This window comes from Falco peregrinus, chromosome 3 (genome assembly GCF_023634155.1).
Source record: "Falco peregrinus isolate bFalPer1 chromosome 3, bFalPer1.pri, whole genome shotgun sequence".
NCBI classification, from domain to species: Eukaryota; Metazoa; Chordata; class Aves; order Falconiformes; family Falconidae; genus Falco; species Falco peregrinus.
Genome location: NC_073723.1, coordinates 77,134,480 through 77,155,261, shown reverse-complemented (window position 1 = coordinate 77,155,261; position 20,782 = coordinate 77,134,480). Strand labels below are relative to the sequence as shown.

At 39.3% G+C, this 20,782-nt stretch overlaps 1 protein-coding gene across 3 annotated transcripts in view; it reads right to left on the bottom strand.

The window, feature by feature from the left end:
- Nucleotides 1-20,782, bottom strand: part of EPB41L4B (erythrocyte membrane protein band 4.1 like 4B) — a 172,612-nt gene that overhangs the window by 94,435 nt on the left and 57,395 nt on the right. For all 3 annotated transcript variants that reach the window (XM_055800199.1, XM_055800201.1, XM_055800200.1), the window contains 11 exons: nt 14,537-14,579; nt 12,212-12,290; nt 9,538-9,582; nt 8,716-8,768; nt 4,325-4,445; nt 3,577-3,664; nt 2,959-3,047; nt 2,561-2,630; nt 2,229-2,398; nt 2,019-2,128; nt 260-290 (listed from right to left, as the gene is read on the bottom strand). In XM_055800199.1, the coding sequence (XP_055656174.1) occupies nt 260-290; nt 2,019-2,128; nt 2,229-2,398; nt 2,561-2,630; nt 2,959-3,047; nt 3,577-3,664; nt 4,325-4,445; nt 8,716-8,768; nt 9,538-9,582; nt 12,212-12,290; nt 14,537-14,579 (899 nt within the window). The remainder of the gene's footprint in view (nt 1-259; nt 291-2,018; nt 2,129-2,228; nt 2,399-2,560; nt 2,631-2,958; nt 3,048-3,576; nt 3,665-4,324; nt 4,446-8,715; nt 8,769-9,537; nt 9,583-12,211; nt 12,291-14,536; nt 14,580-20,782) is intronic.

Here is a 20,782-nt window from a genome sequence, read left to right as displayed (position 1 = left end):
GCAATAAGCAGAAACGTGTTTTACTTTAGTCTGATATCAAACACAAAAAGAAAAAAAAACCCACCTAAAAATGGAAGCACTTAAAAGTTTCACAGGCAGTACCCAAGAAGAATCTGGTGCTGCATAATGAGATCCCAAAGCAATTCATGCTGCACCAGAGAATTTGTTTTGACAAATCCTAATGCAGAAATGGTCTTCAGAACCCTTTTTGCCTAATAACAGCAATTCAGAAGTAGAGAGAACTTGGGCAGTCACTTACCACAGTTGTGCTGCTTTCACAGGATTGTTTGCTTGAAAAGAAACAAAAAACTTGTAAGACGGATGACAAAAACAGTAATTTTGCAGCTACTGTGACTGGGATGTTACACTACAGCTTAAGCAAATTCTCAGACATATTTTCACAAATGCATCAGAATCTCAAGTGCAGCCCTGTGCTTTCTAGTATTCCTGTGTGAGTACATAAAGTACAAGGCAGACCCAAACCTCCCTCTGCTTCTGCAAGAGTCAAAGCCCACCAAAGATGAGAACAGACAAAGAGTATTCTTCCCAAACGTCACAAAGGAAGGACTTTAGCCAGAGTCAGTTTTGCATGACCAGAACCCTACCTTTCTCACCTTGCTGTAGCTACCACGTCAATACCATTGAGTCCCTTGGAAATCAGAAGCTACCCCTCGCAGAAATTTTGCATCTTACAGAAACCAGAGTATTCCTGAAGCTGGTAATGGCCTGTGTCTTATTACAATGAACAATGGTAGCCAAAAAAGCCCATCAGTTTGGAATATGGGAAGGCAGTGAGCAATCTTGAGCAACAAGTTCTTGGCTTGTGCTTTGGACAGGCTAGAGAGAACATTGAAGGCAGGAGCTGAGTAACTGGGATGTATTATTTATTTTTCCTGAAAAGCAGCATATTTTTCAAGAGCACTGAAAACCAGCTGAAAACCCAAGTCTCTGCTGAATGTAGGAAGTGAATGACAAACTTAATGAGACACTGTAGAAGTCTGAAAGAGACTGAGCTAGGACAGAATCCAACGTTTGTAGGCTGCAACTAGGTACAGATCTTAATGGCCAAGAAATGCATGAAAGACAATACAGGGAGTTTTTGCATTAACTTAACAAACACGCTGTTGAGCTCTCTGGAGGGAGATCATCTGGGTATGACAGAAGTTCTGGCTGGCTGCTATGCACAGAGAACTAAACTGAGCGGAAGGCCACGCTTTCTCTCTTCTCCCCCGGTCTCACAGACATAAGTACAGAAGCACTGAGACACGAGGTCTGACAGATGCTTCACCACCCTTTCAGTGAAGAAATTTTTCCTAATATCCAATCTAAACCTGCCCTGGTGCAACTTGAGGCCATTTCCTCTTCTCCTATCACTTGTTACTTGGGGGAAGAGACCTACCCCCACCTGTCTGCAACCTCCTTTCAGGTAGTTGTAGAGTGTGACAAGGTCCCTGTTAAGCCTCCCCCTCTCCACACTAAACAACCCCAGTTCCCTCAGCTGCCCCTCATAAGGCTTGTGCTCCAGACCCTTCACCAGCTCCGTTGCCCATCTCTGGACACGCTCCAGCACCTCTGCGTCCCTCTTGGAGTGAGTGGCCCAAAACTGAACTGAACACAGTATTCAAGGTGCGGCCTCACCAGTGCAGAGTGCAGGGGGACAATCACTTCTCTAGTCCTGCGCACCACAGGGTTTCAGATACAAAAATGTTACACGCTTTCCTTCACTGAATTTGATACAACTTTTCTTTCCTCCCCATCAGAGCAACTAAAGAAACCCTATAGCTACCTTGTTCTCCATAGATGGGGGATGGAAGAATTAAGTATAGACAGAGATAGAAACAGTAGAAATGGACTCTTGACTGAGAGAAAAAAACCCATGTACATTCTGATTTTTAGATGATCTGACATATTTTTCATTTTATACTGTGGTACAGATTTTATGGTTGTAATACAACACTTATATGAGTTAACAGGACACCTGCATGACAAGTTCAGTGAACACATGTACAAACACTTACCCTTAAAAGTTGAATGCCTTCGAGAAGGATATCGTTTGCTGGGCCTTCTTTCAAACGTACTAGTTCTGCGTAATCGTGTCCCATGTGTTGCTTGATACTCTGTCCGCCCACTTAAAATACAGAAACAAAAGTTAACTACTGCCTTCTGTTGGATGCTGTACCTGCTCCATTGTACAAAAACAAATAGATTGCTGTTACTTTGCTAAATACCTGAATCTGAAGCGTGATCCCAGCCTTATGAAGTCAGATCTACTAGATTTGCTGTTTGCTGGGGCTCGCAATCTGAAGAAAGCATGGTGTTCCACTGCACACTTCCACAAATGTTTGCATGTTTTGGCACTGTCTAACCGGAAAACAAATGTGTGCTCTTGCTCTCTGCCCTAGATGCAGAAACAAAAGCTTTGGAAGTTGGCATGCATGATATTAGTTACTGTCCTTGGCAGGAGAAATACAGCCTGGGCCAACAGTGTGCTTGTGTTCTTACCAGCCTGAGCACACACCATACTTTGTTGGATCAGGCCCAAGTAAGGGAAGAAAGTTACCTGTTCATCATCTTCTACAACCACAAGCGTTAGTTTGCTCTTTTTAAAGTCCATTTTTGTGATTTTAGGCCTAAACACAAGAAGCAAATAGAAAATTAATGGAAAAATAGCATTTTATAATCTAGGATCCCCCAAAACGTATGAGGGATTTGCAGCCCTGCAACACTTCAAGAATTGTAATGGAAGTATGATTTCTTGGAAATGTAACTGTTTTTCAACAAATATTTCACATTTGAGAGTGGTGCTTCTAAACAGGCCCACTTAACTTCAGATTTAACCTTGGTATCTTAATTTTGTAGGTCCAATCTACACCACAAAATACAGTCAAGATCCCCTTACATAAAGGAGAAAGATTTGAGCATTTTAACAGAAAGGAATAAAACACAAAAACCGATTACCAAAAGAATAAGCCTATTTTGTTGGCTCCTTCAAAGATCAATATGCCTGTTGGTGTCAGTCCAAGAGCATATTCACAACCATCTCTTCCCTGCAAGCAAACACAGAACCAATAATCAGTGTGCCTTTGGTAGTGTAAATCTTACTACAGTATTATGTCAAAATCCACAGATTTTAAACTCAACAATAAGGTTTGAAATTTTTTTTTAACATTACAGAGCAGAAGAACATTTATCTGTGTTGGGTGCAAACTGGCAGGCTTTGGCAACAGAAGGCTGCAGGATGCCCTGCATGGGAGGAGGCAGAGTGCTGCCTGAGGTAGCGCTGATGCTGGTGGAAATGGCCCTGCACCAACACTCCAGCCAGGGGAGCCCAGACCTCGGCTCACCTGTGTTTAAGAGCAAGCAGTAGCTACCAGGGAAAAGAGACACAAAAGGAAAAAATTGAGGAACATGGGAAAAGGCATGTGGAAAGGGAGGAGGCCTGCAAGGAGAAGGTACTTTTGAGGGACCACGGCCCAAGGGGCAACCCACACCACAACAAGTACACCCCCGAGGGACTGACCCACACCAAGGCACGTACCCCACATTAATAACAAAAAAGCATCACATGGAACTTACCTTAACTACATGCATATCTACACCATACATTTCTAACCATTTAGCTTTGTTCAAGTAGCACAATTCAGCCTGCGCTGGGCTCTTTCCCCTAAGAATATAAAATTTATTTATACTTAATGTTATGAAATTTTTGTGCATTTTAAACATTTTAAAATTCATTCTCCTAACTCTGTTCTTTGGGCTCTCAATCTTAAAAATGCTAAATGGTATTTCAAGCTTAGTTTATGTTTTTACTCTCTTCCCCCCAAATGAAAATAAATCAGAGGGACCAAAATTGAAAAAAGATTTAAAATTTCCAATAAGGACGAAAGTTCAGGTAAGACAGCATCACCAAAATGTACCATATTTATTAACAAAAGACAGGAAAAAGAGTTTGCTGCTACCCTGAGCACAAAACTTTACATGTACATGTGTGCAAGGAGGGAAAGAAAGATAATTATTTCCAACATAAACAGGAAAAAGATCTGATGGCTTAAACTGTTATAAAGTCATCTAAACAACAAGAACAAACAATCCTCCCCCCAAAAAACCAAACAACAAGTTACAATTAATCCCACCAACCTTCCTTAAATTACTGTTTGCCATTTCTAGGGAAGGAGAATGCTCAAAATCTATTTACAGTACCTTCAACTGACAAATATAATCACTGTTTCATGTCTGTTGAAGGGGCTCTTGTGGACATATATGCCTTTGGAAGAGAAGAAAACCTCCTGTTGCTAGAGACACCACTCCCACATAGGTACCGTACCTGCACTCTTTCCATTTCTGAAAAATGTCGAATTCCATTGCTTCCGTCTGGTTTGGTGCAAACCTGAATTCAGACACGAGTTCTGGTGTGTGCTCTGGGTGCTCACACTCTCCCAGCTCAGCTGCAATCGGTCAATTGAAAAGTTACAAATATAAAAATCATGGGATGACCAGAAATACTTAATACCATAATCTCCACAAAGACAGTGATAGTTTGTAAGTTTCTAAGTACATTTAGAAGAATGCATTTGTGCCAGTGCTGTAAGTGAACATCCCTGTCCCTCTGCCCCCAAACTCAAACCAGATTTTACAGTAAAAGTCAGACAAACTCATTTGCAGGAGCAGTGTAAGGTTCTGTAAGGTACAGAATTCTGACATTCAGGAATGTTAGGACTAAAGCAGCTTCACTAATGCCTCTTCTCTGGATTTTAAAGCATTTGAAGGAATAAAGTTTCTATTAAAGACAAAAAGCAATGCACTACTGTTTCGAAGAGGTTACTTTGAAACTTCCTCTCATTGCAACAAAGTCATACTTTTCATTCCAAACCACTTTCCATTCTATTGCATGCTTTGTTTGTGTCAAAACATGAAGATAATAATACCTAATCTCAAGAAACCAGTGATAAAGTTGTGTTTTGTTTTGTTTTTCAAAAAACAGAGTGGTGGTGTAATAGTCAGATTAAGTCAGTTTAAAGAAAGAGATGGCGAAGTGTTAACATAACTCAGGTGTCACTTTCTGTTTATTTACTTAGGGCCTGGTATCTTCTTTTCTAGGAGCAGAACACTCGAAGACTCTACTGAGCTCAGCAGGAGATGCAAGTGCTGAGTATCTTGGTGACTGACGCCCTTAACTGTCTTGTGCCTGCCACATGCTTTGCTCCTGGAACCTCTCAGCTATATGAAGAGTCCACAATGTCACTGCCTTCAGACTGTGAAACAATCATCAATGGCAAATACATGCCACCTGACACATGATGTGACTCCAAACCAGGCCTTGTCAGTTGGCGTTTCTTGACTACTACTACCACAAAAACCAAACCAAACCAAAACCACCACCACAAACATGAGGGGAAATTAATGCCATGAAGTAAAAACAGTTGCAAAAATTTAATTCACTTTCAGTTTTAAAAAATACCTAGCAGGATACATTAGAACATAGGGAGTTACATTCAAAATGCATTCTGACTGATACATCTACTAAGTGGTTTTGAGCCCTTGAGCTTCACTCAAACATTTAGCATTCCTGAGGATATTAAACAGATTGAGTTCACTGATCTTTATTTCTAACTACTGCCTCACACACACTTTTTCTCTTCAACAGTAATCTTCCATGGTGAATTACAGTACTATTATCTGTATGTCTTTTCCCTTAACAGAGAGATCTCAGCTCTGCTGCTGTTTCACTGAAGTTGGAAGCCTATTTAACAGAGCTGTTGCTAGGAATTACTGGCAGTCCAGTCTCCAGTACGTAAGAGAGCCACAACACACACATCAGCATTGAGGACTTCAGGAGAAAAAAACTAAGAATATGAAGTTTGATGTTTTGACAACCATCTAGGAAAAACATGAGAGATTTCTCTACTAGTTAACTGAGAGAGAAGGCGGGGAATGAAGGCTGACTGTGCCATGAAGAGGATGTGTAAGGATGAGAAGAATCATAAGCATGTAAGACAAAAGATACGCAGAGAAGCTAGGGCAGAAATATTAGGCAAAGGAAAAATACCACCCTTGTTTCTCAATAGCTGCACTCACTGTATACTCACTTTCAGTCAAACAAACTATGTCATCATTGTGATCTCAAAGAAACAAGTCTTGAGAATAAAAGCCAGTAAGTCTCACCAGCTCAACACAGGGTAGAAGGGCAGCGGAAGAAGGGGGAAGCACGGGCTCCACACGGGTATGCTCAGCCGTCTTCCCTGATGGAATTACACTCCCCGAATGCCTCAGCAGTACTATTTTTCAGCACAAACTCACAGCAGAGGACCCATCTCTTCATTTGCAGTTCTATGACAAAGTGTCATGCTTTCACATGCTCCTTCTCTGGTCTTGTTTATGGGGGCAGGTGGGTGGGGGGGGGGTGGCGGGCAGGGAGAGTTGTAACATAACATGTTTATATACATTATCCATGCTTTTAAATAAATAAATGCATAAACTAGGGGACATTTTAAAAAGGCATTTTCCTAGAAAGTTTTTGAGAACTGCAAAACCATGGTTACTTGTAAATATATTGATTCTTTTGCACAGAAGAAAAAAAAAAAAAAAGAGCTATCCCATGAAGATGTCTTATGGTTAGAACTGACCACTGGAGAACTGAGAAAAAGTCTTCCTTTTGAGTTTAATTAGCAGTTTCAAAAGTATACCTGGTTAAATCCGAAAGCCACGCAAGACTAACGAGGTAGTTTAAAAAAATTATTCTAACAGTGACGATTCAAGTTTGATTACAATCCTTCTGTAGCTAATAAACCCTAAGTGAAGCCTACAACTATGTATCCGCTTCACAAGTTACCCCATACTACAAATTGATGTTATTTGTTACAGAAGTTCCTTTATGGAACTAGCAACAAACCAAAAATTTATGTTTGAAAGATGATTCACACAAAAAGCCAGCCTTGGAAACTGTTGTTTGAAACCAAGAATTACCCTAATAGAACAACTTGATAAAGAAAATGTATGAAGTTCAAAGCTGTGCTGTGAAGAAAAAGGCTTTTCTTTCAGAGAGCTTAGAATACCATTTCTTAAATAATTATTTATGACTTTTTCTTCACTCTTGGAAAAGCCACACTAAGGAGCAATATCAGATTTTCAGAGTAAATGTAACCTGCTGAGGAGGGCATAACCATTTGATATTTCTTTAAACTCTTTTGCTTAATTAAGTTTCCAATGTCAATAACATGTAACAAATGTTCTACTACAAAACACTGATCATAACATATATCAACAGAGATAATAAATTAGTTGTAATAATGAAATAATTTTAGAGAAACTTCTTGTGATGATGTCAAAATAGTGGAAAAATGAAACTGGAAAAAAAGACACCAGAAAAGTAAAAAAGTATGTTCCCACAGATAATGCAAAGAAGTGCTAGTTTTGGTACCTAGTTGGAGACATTATAAACATGATGTATGGCTACTGTATTACATTTACACAATAATCACAGGGGTCAGTTACTACCCAAAATGTTGAGCCATCACACTATTATTCTTTGCTTGGTTTTCTCCTTGCTTAGACCAGGGGTAAGGTTACCAGTGTTTTTACCTGCGAAAATGGAAGCAATGAATCAAATATGGGCTCCAAATTTTCTCCACCTCAGAAAGACAGAGTTTGCCTGCAGCAGTTGTTCGCACACCTAACAATGACAGCTGTGCCATACTGGTGCAAAAAAATAACCCACTGCCTTAAGATCTACAGCTGTTGCTGTCTGGAACAGAATTCCTAGTTTTGCCTGTCAAGTCCACCTAGAATCACCAGGTTATCTCCACTGCTGTACTAAACTAAGAGACTGTGCCTACGCACTCCGTGTGCCACTGCTAGCCACCAGAGGAATAGGAAGAGTGTTTTTAATTTTGATTCATTTTGCTGCTGATATGCCTAGAATGGTCCAGCTCACTGCATTTATTTTTTTAGAAAAAAAAAAAAAAAAAAAAGAACTTTACTTGAGCTTCATTACACAAGTTTCTTTCCCATCTACAAAACAGTCTGAAATGGCATGAATATTTGTATTGATGTGTTTGCAGCAATAAAAACCCAAACCTCCTTCCTACAATAAACTAATCAAACCTAGTGTCCTAGGATGCTTTTTTTTTTTAAATCTTGTAACCCTTGGTCCTGACACAGAAGTAATCTTAGTTCTCACCTTCCCTTTTAAGTCCCTCCTCTCCAGTGCACCTGCCACCCCCTCCTTCCTGCCCTGTAACCATCTCCCAGGTCACACCACAGAGGTTTGCTCTCCCAAGCACTGGCCAGGCAGCGGGAAGCCCATGTTCAAAGCTACACCTGCAGGGACACACCTGCATGCTGAAGGGCCAGCTGGCTCTCCAGGCTGAAGTGGTAAACTGTGCACACACCACAGCCTCTCCCTCCGTGGGGAACTACCGAGGGGCACTTCCTCCCTGGTCAGCCCCTGGTTTCCATGAAACCTTCCATGAAACCTTTGTCTCCCCATGCCTTTAAGGCTCCTTTGCCTTGGCAAGCGTGCCAATGTTGGCTACTATAGTTTAGTAGTTATGATTGGAAGGCAGGCAGGAAAGTGATCTCCCTCAAATTCTTCTCCTCAGGTAAAGGAATGGCATTTACATATGACCAATGAGAAAGCGTTAGTAACGGAGTGAAAAGAGACTAGAAGATGAGTTTTTTTAATACATCAAGACAAACCACTTCCAAAAAATTGCATACCTTGAAGACACAGAGCTGCTAGTTCAACAGCAGTTTCATACGGGCATTTCAGTCTTAAAAAGAAAAAAAAGAAGCTATAAAAATCAGGTCTTTTTTCTCAGTGAAATCCTCTTGCAATAAAGTTTAAAAGTAGTCTGATATAAGAAATGGAAACATTAACTTCCACAAACTACTAATGATATGAAACATCTACAATCTATTTTTACTTGCATGATTATTTCCTCATTTGGTACATCCTAATTAGCACTAAACACATGATACGTTCCACCATAAAACAAGCTTGAAATAATAGAGACAACATTAAATCAACTAAGAAATCATTTTTGCTTCAACGCTATTTTAGAACATATAGTTTTAAGGAGTTTTTTGTAATTAAAAAACATACAGCAGGTGTGAACTTACAGGCCTAGGTGAGACTATAAACACATGAAATATTTTTACAGGCTTGACCTGTACAGAAAGTGTTGCACTTCATCATCTTTTCCTCCTCTATTTTGCCTACCATACTGAAAAATATGGTAAGCCCATGTTACATTTTCAAGTCATAAAAATCAGGACATCAGGACAGTCTTTGCTCTCTTTATAAACTTCCATCACCTGGTCAATCCATCAAAGGTCTTTACTCATTCTATTTGTCAGTAATAGAGTCAAGGTGCACATAAAATCATGTATCTCTGCATTCTAAAGGGAAAAAAACCGCATGTGGAACTGTAAATCACATTTATAATCTGTGCATGAATAAAATTTAAATAAAATTTTAAATCACTAAGAGATTAACTATTATAAATTAAATTACAGATGCAAGAGCAAAGAGGTACTTACTTCCCTGAAAGAATGTCTTGCCGGAGCTGTAATACAAACAGGTACCTGACAAATAAAAATTCAGAAAGTCAAAAGTATATATAATGACATCTTTCTAGCCCCAATGGCCAGAAAAATACCCCAATTCATTGAGTAGTCACAACATTTTAATTAACTTGCTTTTAAACAAAGGGTCTTCGGGATACATATTGCAACCTTCAAAGTGCCCACAGCTTTCACTAAAAACAAAAAGAGAACATTTTTCATTGTCCAAAGTCTTGCTGTTTAGGGATGTGCTCTATCTGAGCATTCACCACAGCAGCCTAAACGTTATTGACACTCCAATGTTCTCTTGAACTAGGTCTTGCCCAATTCAAGCAAGAATTGAACTACAGGATCTAGAGACAAAACACAGATAAAGGCATGAAGACTTCAGGGCTACCTTCTCAAACACAAAGAAAGAACATGGAAAAAGTCCAAACTGGGCAAAAGGAAGAGCTCAGACTGATATTTCATTCAAAATAGCAGAAAAGTTCTGAATAAAAGAAAATAGAAGAATTCCATAGAGCCCAGACATTTATTTAGGAGGCCAAGTAACAAATTACAGCCTTTAAATTGTAGTAGTATTTTAAGCTGTTGCTAATCTTCGGTTCTAGGTATGCTTCATGTTCTACAGCCACTCAAGAGTTGGGTTTAGAGGCATGTGTTTTTAAATTGGAAAAAGACAGTGGGTGAAGGATTCCACACATCCCCATTACTGTGCTAATTACGAAAATGTGATGTTTACAGTTTCACTATGAACTGGAATCTACTAGAAAATCTCCACAAGGAATTCCAAACATCCTTCCAATCAGGCCAGTTCATGGTTATTGTTAATTATTGTTTTTCTTCCTCCCCTTACTCCACTCCACTTCCACTTGGAATAGTTCTGAGAATACAGTTGTTAATCTTCACATTTTACTCAACACGTTACATGGAAAATATGATCCAGCCAGCATAAAGACTCTTAAAAAAACAACAACATTCAAAATTACTTTCCCCAGTGAAAAAGAAAAATGCAACTATTTGTTCACTGTAAAATCAATTTCCAGCTCAGTTTCATTTTCCTTCCATAGTTTCACAGAGGTCTTCTGTCAAACTTATCATAATTAAAAAAAAATTGTTCATAATACTGAAAATTTAGCTGACTAAAGTGTTTTTCTAATTAAAATAGTCTTCTGAAATGTCACCTTTCAGCAATAATTACATCACAAAGCATGAGAGTTTAATTCTTCCAGAGGAAATGTCTTACTTGATCACAGCAATGATCACATAGCTCAGAAACTGACATCTCGCAGTGACTAGGATCATACGCTTCAAAGGATTAAGCAAGAAATCTTGTGGTAGGCAGTAATGGAATAATTTGACCACTGGGGAAATATAATACTTGTCAGACATGCACCCTGATGTATGAAGACTTACATCAATTTTCAGAAAATATATATCATTCCTACTAATTTAAGTGATTTTCTCATTAGAGATGCCCCCAAATCATCCAGGTTTTTGGATTCTCTTAAGACCTTATACTCAATTACATAAGTGGCAGGGAAATCTATAGGTTAATTATGCATTGTATACGAACAGACCCTTTTATTGAATTAACACTGCTGCACTAAACTGATAATGGATATTAAAGCCTCCATGTCAGTATCATAAGGTGGTGACAATTAGTTCTGGTGTTGTCTTGGGCAGTGAAAGAAAATACACAGTCAACACAGCAGACAGGAAAGAAGACAGTAAACATATGCCTGCAGTGGTAAGTTTAATGTAAACATCACATGCACATGAACTACAACAACCAAATCTTTAAACACCTTAGGCTGATGGGAAGAACACTGATTATTGCCATGCAAATTAGAAGACAAAGTGCCCTACGGTGAGAAACTGAACAAAAAAACCCCACAAGATAAAATAACATTAAGATAAATGAGTACTATACAAAGATGACACAAAGCTGGCAGATACTAAGCACAGCTGCTCCTTTCCCAGTTTTCCGAATATCCTCTAGATCACACCAGGATGCTACAAACCCAGTAAGGTATAGTCCTCACAGCCCAGAAAACAGTCCACCAGATTGAAACAAAAGACCTCCGGGTATTCTAAGGTGACTTCACACAATGCAGTCTTTACACCTCTTGCACCACAGAGAACTTGTGGGGAAGTGGAAGAGATTCAATCAACCGTTAACCAAGAAGTAAAGCTGTCTATTGCCCACAGTTCTGTGGCCTTTGTATTATTATTAAATCACCCCAAGTCTTGGAGCAAGGGGGACACAGCAGAGCACTGGCATTTTAACAGGACACAGACATGGTGGGAAATCCTCTCAGAGGTATGGCAGGTGTCATTGGTGTAAAGAGCAGCTCTCTCCCAGCTGCAGCCCTCCCTACCCAACATTGCCTTTATTTGCAAACTTCAAAGAATAAGAACATAGCATCTCCTACACATTAAAACACTTGGAGAAGCTCATGAATGGGTTTTGGCATCAAGTAAAAAAAAGATGATGTTTCTCTGACAGTAGGAAAACACCTAGGAAGTCAGACAAAATGACCATTCTTAATAAGAAAGCTCAAATCACCTGCTTACAGTACCCCCATGTACCTTAGATGTCTTATTTACCACTCTGCCAGTCCCCCAGTTAACCATGCACAGTTCCTACCTTGTAAACTCCTCATGAAGGTTGTTCGGTTCTGATGAATAGTACTTAATTCGAAAATGCAACGTGTACGGAGGTCCAACTGTATATGCAGAGATTTTAAATGGGGAAATAAGAGTTTATACTAGTTGTGGTTCTGCAAAGGCAGAACAACAGCCACCATCCCACAACCCAAGAAACCCAAAATGAACTATGCTTTTCAAATTCTTCAAAGCAGCAAATATTTCATGTTTTTAAATTTAAAAATGCATGCAATAAAACCCCTAGATGATTTCCATAGTTCACGATACTCTAATCATTAGATTAATCAAGCAATAGTCTATCTGGAAAACACATTTTTGTTCAGGTGTGCCCAGCAGCACACTGTGGATGACAGCAAGTTCCAGGTACACTGCCTGTTGCCAGGGGCAGAAGAAGATGGAATGGAAAGGAAGAGGATGATGCTTCTTGTTAAAGAGGCACAAACACATCTTAAAAAAAACCAAAAAAAACCCCACCAAAAAACCAAAACAACCACCCAAAAGATCAGTTTTTGACTGATACACGTGAATGAGAGAAGGTAAATTAAGGTGAAAAGTGCTGGAGAGGACTCTAGAAGGCACCCATGAACATAGAAAGCTAACAAATTCCATGAAGTGAAGTTGCAAGAATTGTTTTCTAACCACCTTTCAGAAGGTGAATGCTAGGTCTGACTTTGCACGTAACAGAGATAATAAACCAGTACCAAACTACCATGAGACTATAACGAATGTATCCTTGTCTGCCTAAGCCTCATCTTCCAGACCAACAGCCTGCTAGTGTATTAAGTGCTGGAAAAATGATTCTTTTTCACACCTTTCTAAGGTCTTCTGTAACACCAGAACACAGTATATATGTGCTTATTAATGATCCATTCTACTAGACAATGTGCAGCCAAAACTCAAAATAATTAGGGCTTTGACACTGCAATGATAGCTCCTAGAAAACAGATTATAGCACCCTAGGCTGACAGTTTGGCAACACTGGTAGGGTCTGCATCAGCAAGATGATGGCTCCTACCTACCCGCTGCTGGGAAAAAGAGCAGTGAGCAACATCCATTGTTAAAGAGAAACCCTTGTGAAGGCACCTGCTGAAGACAAGGCAAAAGTATCCTGTTGTGAGACACACCTTTAGAACACTCATCAAACTGCTTCCCTCTTCCTTGTTCCCCAGGGCAGGGCTTGGCCAATTGCTTTTCAAAACAGGCCCTTCATAGATTAAACACAAACAAAACAGTCCAACTAAACAAGTCCAAGGTGTTACAGAATTGTTGATTTTCCACATTTTAAGACATATCAAGAAAAAAGACAAAGCTATTACAGAAAGTGCACCTGCAAATCACTTAGTCACTTAAGGTAAAGCAGTCTGCGATGTGATGAAAAGGCGAGAGAAAGCCAACCACTAAAACCCAGCCCATAGCAGCTATCTTTACCATCTGTTCTAGGAGACTGACACCCATGCACCATGGGCTGAAAGCAAACTGTCCTAAAGGCCACTGAAGAACTCCTCCACCATTTAAAAAAATCATCTAGATATTTGGATCATTATCAGAAAGAAAGGCAAACCACCGCTGAAGCAATCAAGACCCATCTCTGTGAGGTCCTGCAAGGGGGTCAACAACTTCCTTGCAAAATGCTTATTATCATCTCATAGAAGCAATATTATCAGTTGGGCTATGGCTGTTGACAACTGCAATATATTAACAAAACACATTAGTGCTGATGCTGTGCTGTATTGTACCCAAGGTTGCAACCAAATTGTTAAGAGATGAAGGAACAACTTGCCTGCCTTAGCCAAGCTTCACAAAAAACTCAGTAGACAAACCCAATTTCTTCACCCAAAACTCCCTTTGATGAAACAGAAGGTATTTCTGCTAATTTTATTTATAATACAGGAAAAAAAAAGGTTAACCATTACACAATGAAGTATTTTCCATTTACTCTTTGGAAAAAAACCCAACCAACAAACATCAGGAAATCCATTCTGGATCAGAAGTGGTGACAGAAACCATGATCTGTGTCCAGGCAACCTGATTTCATAGATCAGACTGAAATTACCTGGTAACCTACTCTGCCTTAGAGAAACAGCACATTTTATGAGGGCTACTGAAGGCTGGTTTGTTGCTTGTAAGTGCTCCTGCATTTAGACATGATATAGTCAGCCAATTAACTATTAAATTAAATCTATTTCCTAAGAAATATTTATTCCATTAAAGACCATATTTAAACACTCATAATCATGTTCAAATACTCTAATTTCAAATTCCTATAGGAAATAACAAAATAAACAGGCAGAGACATGGTACTCACTTTTTATTTGCTTCTTAATGAATTTTGAATGGTCCAACCAGTGCTAAAAGAAGAAAATCCACATTTTAGAACAGTCCCATTTCAAGATTTTGTTGGCACAATGAACTAATTACAGTAAAATTTAACAGAAAAAACCACCCACTTTTAAAAAGGAATATTGCCATATGCGTTTGCTAAACTTCACATTTTTGAAAGTGTTTATTCGTACATTTACCAACTTACCTTCTTTCATGAGGAAAGCCTAACTTAGAAATGCTTCAGCCCTGCCAGGAAAGTTTCACTCTTCCAGAGAGGAAACCTCAAAACCCAAACCCACAAAGTAGTGGTGTGCAAGGAGAACACTCTTTCGTCCCCAGGTTTAACTATTGCCCAGGTGGCCCCTGAGGAGAGCAGGCCAAACCCCCTGCGTTTCATTCTCCTTTCAACTCCACTGTCTGACAGCAGCCCTCCACATCCTGTACTATCCTGCCTTCCATTGCTCCATAGCCAAGGTTTTACAAGAAGAGGATGAAGACTTAACCTCTACTAAAAGCATTTGGGTAACACTGATGCAGATCCTCCACCCCTTTTTCAACTAATGGCAAAAGATCTTGAATAGATGCAACTATGATGACAAAAAAGCTTGCTTCTCAGCAAAGTTTATGCACTCTCTCATCTGTGCAAACTGCATCTACAGAAGAGTAGCAATAAATACTCTCCAATGTAAATTTAGCTTAAATTTTTGACTGTCTCTGCACAATGTCCTACACAAGGCTGCAATCTGATTTGAAGCAACTCCATGTAAATAAATGCCTCTGTCACACAAGGTAATAAAACAGTATTTGGGTTTTCTTGAAATAGATGCTTTTCTATCTTTATGAATATATTAATTTTAAAAGAATAACCTAGGCACTATGGAAAAAAAACTTAGAAAAAACCATCCCTTCCTCCCTATTAAAGCATTCATGCTTTCAGAAAGAGGAGAACCTCTGAATAACTACTTACCATTCCACTAGCACTGTGATACCATGACTAAATAAATGCGTAAAACCATTTGTTGCATGGTAATGCTGGTATTTATTTACTAAGCATGCCCTAAGCAAAAATTTATTTATCACAGGTACAGAAGAGTATAGATCGAAAGTCTGACAACTTATGACCCTTGAGGTAAATAAATCTCACAAAAAGAGAGAGAGAAAGAAAAATGGAACAATTATTCTGAAGGTGCTTTTATTTGCGTGATACTTGCTAGACTCCCTTAGGTGAGGCTGCCAAGGAATCCATCCTTAGAATATAAGAAACTCTACCAGAGTGGAAATAAAACATTAAAGCAGCTCATACAAATATATTCCTTAAGAGTGCAAGTAATCTATTCTGTCTCTACTTTTCTCTCAGGAAAAACCACACCAGAAACCACAGGAGTTCACAGCAGCTTTGTGAAATTTGAAATTTTTGATAAGGAAAAAAATATCAACATTGAAACTTTGCTTTTTTACTGAAATTATACAAATTGTTACTTTCTTACCTCCAGGACAGATTAATTTTTTTATGCTTCAAATACCTAGCTACAAAAATGTCTCTCTCCTCAATATTTATTTTGGCTAAAGATAAATCACTCGCAAAGACAAATATACTGATTCCCTTAAAAGAAAAGTTTATTTTCACGATAAATAAATCCAGACAGGAATAATACCTATACTACAAGTAAAAATCCTCCAATAACTTTTCATCTGTGGTTCATGTTAGCACCATGTTCAGAAATAAGCACCACACCATCTGAACTGCAGTAACTCCCAATTAAATAACGATCCAATAGTCCCCATCTTGAATGTGGTGTTCTTAAAACTCAACTAACAGCAAGTTTCGAATTGATTATTTGTAAGTGTAAACACTTCAAAGAAGGTTTAAAAATAACTAATAAGACTCTGGGAACTACTTGTGCAGACCAGTATATGAGACTATAGCCTAGACAGGAAACCATCATTCATTCTCTGTACCCAAGCAGCCAGGGGCAGACTGCTCCAGGAGATAAACCACAGCAAGCATTAAATTCATCTCTCTTCAGAAGCAAGAATGAGCTGCTGTTTTACTTCCATCCCACATTGCACATCATAGCTGTGTGTGATGTGGCTATGACACAGAACACAAACTAAAAATACAGAGGTAGACCATGGACTGGCAGTATTATTGGCCCAGAGTTCCCAGGCCTGGCAGTTTTCAGGCAGATTTGCAAACCAACACCATTTTAAAAGTCAGGTATTTTGTGCAACTGTGAAAATCGGGCTGAATCTCAACACTCCTTTGTCTCAGGTAATGTCAGAGGGCTGCTTCACACTAGAAATCATACCAACTTTCCAAATGTCCTTCTGATCTCAAAAGATTTCATAGCATTTTAGTTGAAGCCAGAAAAAGGTTTGGGCTTGGCTACATACTGCACGCTGACTCAAGAACAGGAAAGTAAAAGCAATGAATTCTGAAGTCTCACCAGGAAGATTAATAAAACCAGAGGGGACTTCTCTCTCTCAGCACCTATGACTGTACTCTGCCTGTCCTGTGCTCTGGCAAAACAACGTGTGCATCATTTCAGGATCCAAACTCATCGAAGAAATTTAACTATGGATGTCACAGTGTAGGACCGAAGCTGACCACAGCCACTTCAACCATACAACGCCACACTCCTCAGTCTGGACTCAGAAGTACCAGTGCAGAACAAGGAGGAGGAAAGAGATTAATTGGTTTAGGGCTCTGTTGTGATAGGAAGACAGTGTCTAAGCTACTTTGCCCACAGTAAGGGGAAAAAATCCCCAAACGTGGTCAAACTGCAGGTAGCCAAAGTTCTATGATTACTTTAGAATAGAACGGAACAAACATTTCAGTTGGAAGGGACCTACAATGATCATCTAGTCCAACTGCCTGACCATGCTATCAAGGGCACTGTTCAAATGCCTCTTAAACACTGACAGGCATAGGGCATTAACCACCCTCTCGGTAAAGAAATGCTTTTTAATGTCCAGTTTTAACCTCCCCTGGCACAGCTTCGAACCATTCCCATGCATCCTGCCACTGCATCCCAGGGAGAAGAGATCAGCACCTCTCTTTCCACTTCCCCTCCCCAGGGAGCTGTAGGGGAACTACACTGAGGTCACTCCTTTAATTCTGTAAGTAAATCGGAACTTCAAATGCTGGATTAACTACCATTTATTCCTGTTTAATCCCAGTATCATTTATTTTCTTTGCCAAATGAATGCCGTTTCCTATGGTATTAACTGACATAAAACAGTAGACTGGTTGGGATTCATGTGTTGAAAAACACACACCAATCAATTCCATATGAAAGAAACACCGTCTAAAAAAATAATTCTTAAAATACTGGAAGCAGGGTGCTCTCCTGGTGATCACTCATTCGAACTAAATGAAGAGGAAAAAATAAGCAACTCATTGCTTCGTAAGTGGCAGCAACCAGTATCTTCTCAAAATAGTCACACAGCAAGGGAAAGATGTATTTGTGTCAAGATAGAACAAATAAACTATAGCTACTACAGCAGTCTATGTAAGGACCACAGTGACTGCCAAATGAAGACTGAAAGGGAGAGTACCGCAGGTTGACACAAACCATCACACACCTGACCTCTGCAAATTCCACTGCCTCTCTATTTGCTTCCTAAAAGAATGAAAAACTCTTATCTTGATCTATACAGCCCTCAAAGCTGACCTGAAAAGGAAAAAAACCCTTGTGTTTGATCCTTTTGGGTTAGCTTGCTTTACTGATTTAAAATGCACAAAGAATGTCTTGAATAGGCCGTTTTCCCTTATGCTTACTTATGTGTTTAACTATCAGCAAGGCAAAGCCCATTCTTACTGGAAGTTTTATTTGCCCTTTGAAAAATACTGCTTAAATGCTTTCTCAAGCCTCACCTGGAGATACAGGAGGGAGAACTGTGCTAAATGTTCAGGTTCAGAAAAGAAGGTGTGCTAAACAAAAGCTGGCACCTTTAAAACCTGAAGTCAATTATCCCTTCCAATACCTTCTTTCTGTCCGATTTCCTAGGCACCTGCATACCAAGCTGACTGCCATGAACCACATCATCTTCTAAAGCAGAGGATAAAAATGCAACACATGGGAGGAAGGAATAACCAAAAACCAATGAATAAACCCCCTACCTGCTAAACCACAGTTTGGGGACTTCTTTACTTTACTTTAAACGTATAAAGTTTAAAAGTAGCAAAGGAGAAATTTTCCTTTCCTCTTTTCTTCTGAAGGTCACCTTTTAAGTATTACTCAACATGATCAATCCTTCTGTTCTGAATTCCCATAGAACAGGGAGGGGGCTGGGAGGGTATCCATGTTTTGCTATCACAGGACAGACAATTGCAACAAAGAATGCAACTGAAGAAATGGCGATATCTATATCCTGAGAGAATCCTACAATATATTGCAGGTCATAAGAAGCTGTAAAGCACAAACCTCCTTTTTCTAATGATGATCTGGAATAAGAAACAAAGAAAGGACAAGCCTGGACAGAAGACAAATAAACATTAGCTATCAGCAGCCTAAAATTAATGTCAAATATCCAAACTAACCATAGAATATGTTGCATATGACCAGTTTCTGCAAAGAACAATAAAATACTTCCTCATGGCAACTTAACTTCGATAGTATGGTCTCACAAGATTTTATTACTGCTTTTTCCAGCCTCAACTAAAACTTTCAAGGCCTCCAGCTTTGCTTGCACCTCATAGTAAAAGTAATTAAAACCCCAGTAAGCTTTGCATTTCTTCTAAACCACTGCAGAGACCTCCTGCGTAAGACTGACACTCTTCAATCACCCCAAGCACTACTTCCCTGTTTAAGTCCTGTAACAGCTGAACAAGAAATTATTTCTTTAATTCCCGCTTCCTTCCTTCACTCCTCCTCTCCTTCTCTTTCTCTCCCTTCCACAAACAGGAGGAACAGAAAAGGAGACCAGGGGTTTTGTTACAAAACAATGGAAACACTTGAAGGACCTTAGAATGTTTCCAGACTTGCTACAGTTGTCCTAGAACAGTGGTCTCCAAACTTTTTTGAGAGCGCTAAAGGTAAAGAAGTTTTTGAGCACACAATATATGCATATTTATAAATAAATTATACAGATGCCCCACTGTACTACTATATTACGCACATTATAAAACAGACAGGAAAAGAGAAATTAAAAAAGGATGAGTATGATGGAAGAACCACCATTAAAATAACTGCAGAGCACAAAGTCTCAGGAATTTTGTTACTGAGTCTGGTAGAAAAAAAAAGAGTTGGTCCAAAGCCATTATTAATGCAACTACAGCAAGATGCAAGTTTTATTGCTCACTATAACCTGTAAATTGTGATCAGTCAAGGTGCTGAACATGAGCAGGCAATGTATCTGTGCCGCTTTTTAAACCTCACTTAGGAAAAGGTTTTCCACTAGATCAAGTTCTTCCAAACACTAACAACACTTAACAACCCCTCTGCCCCTGAGTATTTCACTTCTGGAGTTAATAGCAGATAACTTAAAATACAGCAGTACACAAAGTTTGCTTTAGAATAAACTACTAGGTGATTGTCTACATCCTTCTATTCACGGGTATCTTCAAAGAGCACAAGATGCAAACTGATGTTCACTGAATAGTCTTTACAGTATTTTCTGTCTTACTGCTGACACCTTGCTTTTCATAACTTTGTTTTTTGGTTGTACTGAAAATTTATTTGTTTGGGGGGTATTAAAAATAAGCTGTTCAAACACAAAGTTTTTTTCTCTTTCAAAGCACTTAAGATGTAATACTGATTTTCCTTCCTAAACCACAGCTATCAATACTGCTTGTCCCAACTTTGGCAAAGTTACAGGACTGCCAAGAAACAAAAGCTGCTGTCCTTTGAGCCACAGAAGCAATCTCCACTATTCAAAGACTACTCTAGGCTCTCCTTATTTATAATGGTGGCTTAAAGATGTTTAGCACTTAACAATACATAAAAAAGAGAAAGGCTTAGAGCCTCAAGGAGTTTACACAACTTTAATCTCCCAGTCCTGCAATTGCCACTGTGTGGCTGGAGCTGGCCCTAAGCAGAAGCACATGGAGGCTATGCATTAATTGCTATACAAATTAAATGAGTGGGTCACAAGTTCAAAACAGACCAAGGAAGGCTGTTAAAGCATGGAACCTTTTTGCACAGGGTGCTGAGGAAGATAATAAACTTGTGCCTTGACGCTCTCTTAGGCTCTACTTTCTGCCCAACTTGAGCCAGACCAAAAAAAA